This window comes from Oncorhynchus gorbuscha, linkage group LG17, assembly GCF_021184085.1.
Source record: "Oncorhynchus gorbuscha isolate QuinsamMale2020 ecotype Even-year linkage group LG17, OgorEven_v1.0, whole genome shotgun sequence".
Taxonomy (NCBI): domain Eukaryota; kingdom Metazoa; phylum Chordata; class Actinopteri; order Salmoniformes; family Salmonidae; genus Oncorhynchus; species Oncorhynchus gorbuscha.
This window is the reverse complement of record NC_060189.1, coordinates 36,281,906-36,290,559: the sequence shown is the minus strand read 5'-3', so window position 1 is coordinate 36,290,559 and position 8,654 is coordinate 36,281,906. Positions and strand designations below refer to the sequence as shown.

Here is an 8,654-nt window from a genome sequence, read left to right as displayed (position 1 = left end):
GCCTATTGAGGACAGATGGTACAGTATTAGTAGCCTATTGAGGACATAGATGGTACAGTATTAGTAGCCTATTGAGGACATAGATGGTACAGTATTAGTAGCCTATTGAGGACATAGATGGTACAGTATTAGTAGCCTATTGAGCACATAGATGGTACAGTATTAGTAGCCTACTGAGGACATAGATGGTACAGTATTAGTAGCCTATTGAGCACATAGATGGTACAGTATTAGTAGCCTACTGAGGACATGGATGGTACAGTATTAGTAGCCTACTGAGGACATAGATGGTACAGTATTAGTAGCCTACTGAGGACATAGATGGTACAGTATTAGTAGCCTACTGAGGACATAGATGGTACAGTATTAGTAGCCTATTGAGCACATAGATGGTACAGTATTAGTAGCCTATTGAGGACATAGAAGGCTTTTGGACAAGTGAACCAATGACCATCTAATCGGGAGAATAAGTATAGGTATGCTGCTTTCTGAAGCTGTTGTCTTTTACTGAATACTCAATTATTCACAAAACAACAACTAGGGATTCCTGCCTTGCTCTTTCCGCTTCTAAGTTCTGTGAATATTATGAATTGATACACATAAAGATGCTTTTTGTGTTTCTCTCTTACAGGCACACACACACACACACACACACACACACACACACACACACACACACACACACGCAGAACAACAACGCCGGTGACTTCAGGCTTTAGAGGTAAATAGCAACACCTTCCCGAAACAACAACTAGGGATTCCTGCCTTGCTCTTTCTGCTTCTAAGTTCTGTAAATATTATGAATTGATACACATAAAATAATAGTATTCAAGCCTTTCGTACATTAGGGCCACACTATAATTATTTCACAAAACACTGTGGCCCAATCACAAGGATTATCATCATCCGGTTTTGAAACGGTTGAACACAATGGCCCATGGCATTAATAAAAAAGTGTGTCCAGTTATTATTTTAGGGGAGAATGTATTTTTTATTCCAAACAGACCTATTGAGCTCAGTGCAGGTTCAAAATGTTCACCGATACACAGAGACTGGGCGGCAAAACCTCTAACACACCTTAGAATGAACACTGGTCGTTCCTCTGTCTGTCTGTCTGTCTGTCTGTCTGTCTGTCTGTCTGTCTGTCTGTCTGTCTGTCTGTCTGTCTGTCTGTCTGTCTGTCTGTCTGTCTGTCTGTCTGTCTGTCTGTCTGTCTGTCTGTCTGTCTGTCTGTCTGTCTGTCTGTCTGTCTGTCTGTCTGTCTGTCTGTCTGTCTGTCTGTCTGTCTGTCTGTCTGTCTGTCTGTCTGTCTGTCTGTCTGTCTGTCTGTCTGTCTGTCTGTCTGTCTGTCTGTCTGTCTGTCTGTCTGTCTGTCTGTCTATGGGTTCTCCACAGAACAAAGACCAGCACAGTGGGGTTCCCCTCTGGTTCTCACTCGCTCCCAAAGCAATGGGAAACATGCATCTCAAGTGGTCTCGGCTGTAATTTACACAATGTCTCGCACACTGGGCCGACACACTATGTGTGTGTGTGAGTGTGTGCTTGTGTGTGTGTGTTGTTTTTTTTGGTTGCCGTATAGCTAATGGGAAGATATACCTTAAATGTTAAAGGATTAAATTGATTTTACAAATCTAAAAAACTACAAAATATTTCAATGTAAATATCTTGAAAAAACTCGGATAATTACAAGGCACAAATAATATATATTGGACTGTGTAGCTAGCTATACAGACTAAACACATAATTTGCAGTCGCATATATCAGTTTAATATAAAATACCGCGGCAGAGGCGCAGTTTACCAAAGGTAGTGTTCTAATTTCCATGTTTAAAAACTTTAAATCCACATTTTTCCAAAACGAACATATTCAAAGAGATATCCGTGCGGCACCTGGAAATGTATCAATGTTTCACACATATCGGTCGCTCGTTAAGCTCACAGAGAACGTGGTGTGTTGTGTTATAATACACGCATACACAACCTCCGGGCTGCTGGCGAGCCAATCAAAGCGTTGAAGTGCAACACTGCAAAGTTTTCAGTTCTCCTTGCCTTCCTTCGCTAAGAAGAACAAATATGAATGAACTAGTGCAATTGAACCTTTGTCGAAGCCGGCTGTCTCAAAGGCACTCACGGGGCTAATCCAAGAGGAAGACCTTCACTTAACTACGACTGAATGCCAGAGACGACGTGTTAATTAGTAGGCAGACGCAAGCACACACACACATACACACACTTTTTTTAATGCCTTCTTAAGACCTCCCCTTTAAGTAAAAAAAAGGAGGGGAGAAAGAAGAAGACCTAACACATGGTTTCATCATCGTATATCACAATAATATAAGATTCTAAGTAAAGCATCTGCGGCGAAGACATTTTAGTGACTTGCAACAGAATGAAGAGTTCACTTAGCTGAATAGATCAATCACATTTTCATTTTTTTTATCGACACAAGTTCTCAACAGCCAAATGAAAAGAATGTGACATATTGGTTGCTTCAAATGGATTTATTATCTAATAGTGCGTGAAGGAATTATGCCCAGTTTGCTGATGCCGTACGTGCATGTGAGATTCGGCATTCACGTGTGTGAATTTGCATATGCGTGCATGTACTGTGTGTGTGTGTGTGTGTGTGTGTGTGTGTGTGTGTGTGTGTGTGTGTGTGTGTGTGTGTGTGTGTGTGTGTGTGTGTGTGTGTGTGTGTGTGTGTGTGTGTGTGTGTGTGTGTGTGTGTGTGTGTGTGTGTGTGTGTGTGTGTGTGTGTGTGTGTGTGTGTGTCTGTGTGTGTGTGTGTGTGTGTATTCAACCATACATCCAAAAACCATTGCCAGAGACGTTATTAAACGCACAAGTGCCATGCCACAGGTTGCAGCCAGCTCCTCCCCTGACTGCTGAACAACCATGACTTAGAACTGAACACTTATCAGACAGGTTTGACCTGCTAGAGATTCTGACTTCCCTTCATCATCCTAGTCACGCCTAGTCACGCGGTGTACTGTACTATTCTACTGCACCATTCAAAACTCACTGAAAGCCCGACGTTTCTACCAAAGGGTTTATATGAAAATGTGTTCTGCACACACAGCCGCACAGAGACAAACAGGGGCATGCAGAGAAGTGCAGTGTCGTTAGGGTGTGTGTGTGTGTGTGTGTGTGTGTGTGTGTGTGTGTGTGTGTGTGTGTGTGTGTGTGTGTGTGTGTGTGTGTGTGTGTGTGTGTGTGTGTGTGTGTGTGTGTGTGTGTGTGTGTGTGTGTGTGTGTGTGTGTGTGTGTGTGTGTGTGTACTAAGACAGGGGGAGGCAGGATACACTATAAGGCAATGTGTGTGTGCACCCTCGCACCAATCTAAGGGTTGTCTCAGATGTAGATTGACACTCCGATTGTCAGTCAGTCACCAGTTTCCTTCCAACATTAGTGTGGTCGCCATATTTATTCAATTACCACAGTTATAGTCTACATTGGAGATTTGTTTTGGATACTTATACAACACTAAAACAGGCCTGTTCTACCTCTGCTGTAACCATAGCTACCTCTCACACACACACACACACACACACACACACACAAAGACACGCAATCAGCTCTAAGTCTGATAACTTCTCAAAATCTATAGGTTCCAGATCAAGGTACATTCATATATATGACACATGAGGTGTGTATCTCACAGGCCAATTGTAAACGCTGTACTGTCCAGTGTCCTGCAGAGTTCAGTGGGAGTAGGATGCTGTGCTTGCCCCTCTGCAAGCGAAACAAATCATTGCAGTTATTTGAATCCATTTGCAAGGTAATGACAACAGGAGCGGATGAAGACCGGATGGGATAACTAGCTAGAGGAGAAATCTGTGTTAAATGATGGAAGACTGGAGCAGTAGCCATCATAGACAAACCGGAGTCCAGAGGACTGACTCAGGAGCCAGACTAGTAAACAGTAGATACACACACAGAGAGACATACAGGCACACCCACACACACACAAAAAAAATATTTTGCCATAAAAGTAAGTGGTGTGTGGGAGAGAATGTGCAGAGTACACAGTCCTAAACCCCGAACAACACAAAACACATTGGACTCAGATGACATCACCATGGAGGGCCTCTGTTCTCAGTTAGCGGGATGGATTAGACTCGGAGACTACTTCAGAACCCCATTGAAGAAGAAATGACAGAGGGATTTAATTGCTTTGAACTTGGACTCTCATATGCCTAAAAGTGCTCTTTAAAATTTGACCAGGTTATCTTTGTTTCTTCATATGTCTGGTTGGTATTTTGTAGGGTAGCTAGACGTTTAATAAATGTTTATGTAACACAATGCTACTACTATCATATTGTACATTTTTTTTAAATAATAATGAATTAATGAATAGGTGATTCATTCACGTTGATGCGCGATATTATATTGAGATAGGGTAATACTTTTTTTCAGAAAATGTCAGCGTTTCCTGATCTCAATCTTTTCTTGGCTATAATCTAACTTCCCAAACACTCTGTGCATGCAGCGCTTCGAAGACGCTGGCGCTCCTGCGCCTAACTGCGCTGTTTTTGCCTGTCAGTATCCACTTGTACATGCCGCGTATAGTAGTCCATATCTACCCGCTGTATAAGTCAAAACCTAGAACCTTTACAATAAATTAATTGGTAATAGACATTTAATCGCCTGCAAAAAACGCGCACACACACTATTTGTTAGAGATGTCTTGGGAAACACATGCTGGATGAATTTTGAATATCTTAAAGACTGAATATAGAGTAGTTGGATAACAAGGCAAAGGGGGAGAGGTCAACAAATCACACGACAAAAAAAGAAAGGATGAAAAGTGGACCGAGCCCACAAAACAAAACCTTATGATGAACATAAATCTGGTAAATCCACATAGCTTGCCAAGACACAAAGTAGGCCTACTCACTTTCAATTACCTCACGATATCCTGAGAAATCTGTATAATTGAAATATGAACATAGGCTATATACACCATGCCAAGGTGTCATGAAATTAATTCAGCTGTCAAATTCTTTTGTAATAATGCAATTCGGGGGGTGCGGGGGGGGGGCGTCAAAGCAGAGACTAAGGGCAATCGCAGCTTTGGTTTACAGATGGCGCGAGGATATCTGACTAGTGCTCGATAAAGGGGGGGGGGGGGGGGCTGTACAATATTTATATTTCAAATTGTCTTAAGAAACTCAACATATATTCGGTTCAATGCTCCCAAAAAACAACAGGGATACCGGCTTTGGATGTTTGATAAAAGTTTGGTGGTTTGGGAAGAAAAAAACATTTAATTTATTTATTAGACTACATTTGAAAAGGCTTTGACACACACGTTTCCTCGGTTTTCCATCAACTTTGTCATTTATCTCCAAACGATGTATCAGTACATCACTATTAGGTTGTCATTATTATCAGTATTATTATTACACTGGTTGGGAACGCTTGTATTCAAGTAAGAGCACACGTGTATGTATATAAGTGGACTACAGGATCGTGAAAGTGTGACGAAACAGAATCCTGTAGTCTACAAACACATGATACTTTCTACGCAGTCAATTGCTCAGTCTATGGACTATAACGCCAAGTTCATCATCTATATGATATGCATCATCTATATAGAGTAAGAAATCAATTGCCTCCGACATGTCAGAGGCCCATTCCCTGACGCCAGGTAATTGTACTTGATTCTGTACTTGGCCTGAAGGACTTTGTGCAGCCGAGATACCTGACCGCCTTTTAACCTGCACCAACAACAGCCTATACACGTCATGCAAAGTTCAATTCTCTTTTTGGGAGAGAAGAAGTTGATGGTGATATAACTGTATAAGAACTTACTGTATACTTAACAGATATTTAGACCTAATAAGGGAAATATCTTATTTTCTATATTTATGCGGCGTTCACAAAAGTAGTCTCGACTTGTAGCACATGCATAAAGTCTGTTGAATTTAAAAGTAAACCGTAAAACAAATAGAGTACCTGCAATATAATATATTTACTTGGTAAGCAAAAATGGATTTAAAGGCAATGCCCTTGTTGTACCTTTATAGTGTCAAATGCCATTATTTATCAACTAGTGAAAACTGGTTACATTCTGTAGTTCAAAACTATGTTTTTCCCAACCCTGGTGTAAAGCACTGAAGAGTTCACAACCCTCGCGTAAATTGATCAAATTAGCCACATGTGTGAGTAAAGATAGGCGTCACAAAATGACACATGAACTTCCACTGAATGTTTAAAAAAAAATTAAAAAGTAAAGAAAGCTGTCCCCAATGAGCTGTGTGATTCTGAGGGAAATGGAAAAGCAGGTACTTACGTGCTATTAATTCCCTCTGTGACACGTGCTGTGGGTTCCCCTGCTTGCGACGGGACATTGCCCTGGCATTTACACTGGCATTGCCCGGAGACCAGCACTCTGAAGGATGGGCTCGCTTCCCTCCTATTGCCTCCTCCTGCTCGGCACTCAACTTTTCACGGGACCTCCACAAGACCGAGGCTCCTGCGCTCGGACCGCCGGCCGGGGAGAGTGGTAGGTCGGGCGTCGTGCTGTAGGCTAGTGGTCCCCTCGTTTGGAGATGCGAAAATGTCTTTTGCGTTTTGTCTCGTCGGTCCACTCTGCCCCTGTGTGTGTGTGTGTGTGTGTGACAAGACCGTGGGTAGCCTGGCTATAGCCTACCTTCAATTCTATTTCACCTTCTCTCTTTAGGCTACTCACACCATTGGCAAAAGGTGTGTGAGAGAAGTGAGATCTGTCCAAGTAGAATAAAGAAAGAGATCAGACGTGGGGGAAATATCCTTGGATGATTGACGGTTGTTGTGAGTGACAGTTGAGATCAAACACCGGCAAGTGTCCCTCCACCTCGTGAGAGAAAAAGAAGAATCAGAACGCGATGGTCAGCGCGCGCTGACAGCTCGGGTACCCAGACTGTGTCCAGTCAATTGCTCAGCCTTACTTCGTTTCTTCTTTTAGAAAAATACGAAAAACTCAAATAAAAAAATCGTAAACACACACAATTACAATAATTGATGATAAAATTTTAGAAAACTATGAATCCAATTTTTCTTCTTGGGCACTTGGGTATGGCCAAGTGATGGGCACTTCTCTTGGTGCAGCCTTGAGCATACAATGCCAGGTACTTTTCAGTCTCCTCAACTCCAAGTGCTCTGTCCCCTTGTACGGCTCTGTGGAGACCGGGCATACAGGCTGCCACCTCCTTTCTCAATAAATCAAGACCTGCACGCTTTTCTCTCCCCTTTCTCTGTGTGAGTGTGAAGATGGCGGAGTGAGTCCTGCTTCCCCCGAGCTCTCTGTCTCTCTGTGGCTAGAGCTGGCTCCGTACAATGGGATAAAATTCAAGTTCAAGTGCGGACGTGACGTTAAGTCTACAGTGAGAAAGAAAAATTGGAGACTGCAAGAGCACTGGGGGCGACTAGTGGTGGCTTTTCACAACTATCGGATCACCAGCAGCAAACAGTGGACAGCGCACTGCCGCCGTCTCTCAGAGAGAGCAGCAGTGGACGAAGCCGCTCGTTCTCACTGCCTCACAGACACACGCTGAAGGGAAACTCGCTCAGTTTCAGAAAAAAAAGAGTCACTTTATTCTTTATTCATGTTATTCAGAAAAGTGTTCAAATGCTTTTTATCTCTCATTGACCTTATGACCTAAAATGATTGTTGATTTTTGGTTGTTGCTCAGACCTACTGGGCATTTGGCAAGACCATTCATATCAAATGCATTCATTGTCAGCCGTCAAATATAATTTATTAGAAATATAATGAAAGTGGTGATTTGTTTATATATAAGGTCACTTATTTTATACGTGGATGACGTTATGATGTGGTCAACAAGATGTTTATTATATTTGCGCGTATTTCTGTCTGCGCTTTTGGCATCCTAGTCTATTACAGTTGGAGCTGATAAGGAGGTGGAGACACTTGTCAGTCGAATAGACGTTCATATAAAGTATGCCCTCTTACATTTTCCATAGGCTATAGACAACATCAGACCCGTTTTCTGAAAGCCTTCCCTATGCGTGGAAATGTGTCGGTGTAATGAGAAACATTTGAACAGCGATGCATTTTGTTCAGAGATTTTATCATAAAATACTAGAACATCTTAACTCACTGCAAATGATCGACATAAACACTGGATGCCATTTGATGTTGATTAGTCATAATTGTCTGCAATGTTTGTTTGATGTTTCAAACAAAAAAGTGTAGCCTACCGTAGTGTGTCTTATTTATCTCTGAATATTAGTTCTCCGCAGACATTCCTCGATATACATTTAGATTTGTTAAGCGTTAGATATTCTGCGATAAATGTATCATGACCTAGTAAAAGACGCAAAGCAAATTCCAAACGCAATTCATCAGAGGTCGATGAAATATATATTGTGCTTAGGCCATCTGTGAACCTTATTACAGGGTTATAGACAACCTGGCTATAACCTATCCTCTATGTGTCTTATTCGCTATTTACAAGATTTACACATGATTCGGACTCACCCGTTCAGCCTAATGTTATAGTGTCCAAAGATTGGAAGAATTGAGTTATACGTTTTTGAAAAATGAACCGGAGTGCAAATTATTGACATAACTGACTCATTCCTGCGGTCCTCGTCAAAATCTATTTCAAAATAGTTATTGTGAGTATGGTGAGTATGGTGAGTATGGTA

At 41.8% G+C, this 8,654-nt stretch overlaps 1 protein-coding gene across 1 annotated transcript in view; it reads right to left on the bottom strand.

Moving 5' to 3' along the window:
* bcl11ba (BAF chromatin remodeling complex subunit BCL11B a) overlaps nt 1–7,298 on the bottom strand; it is a 68,199-nt gene extending 60,901 nt beyond the window's left edge. The window contains 1 exon segment of the mRNA XM_046308104.1: nt 6,295–7,298. Within this exon segment, the coding sequence (XP_046164060.1) occupies nt 6,295–6,352 (58 nt within the window). The 5' untranslated portion in view covers nt 6,353–7,298.
* Between the last annotated feature and the right edge of the window lie 1,356 nt (nt 7,299–8,654).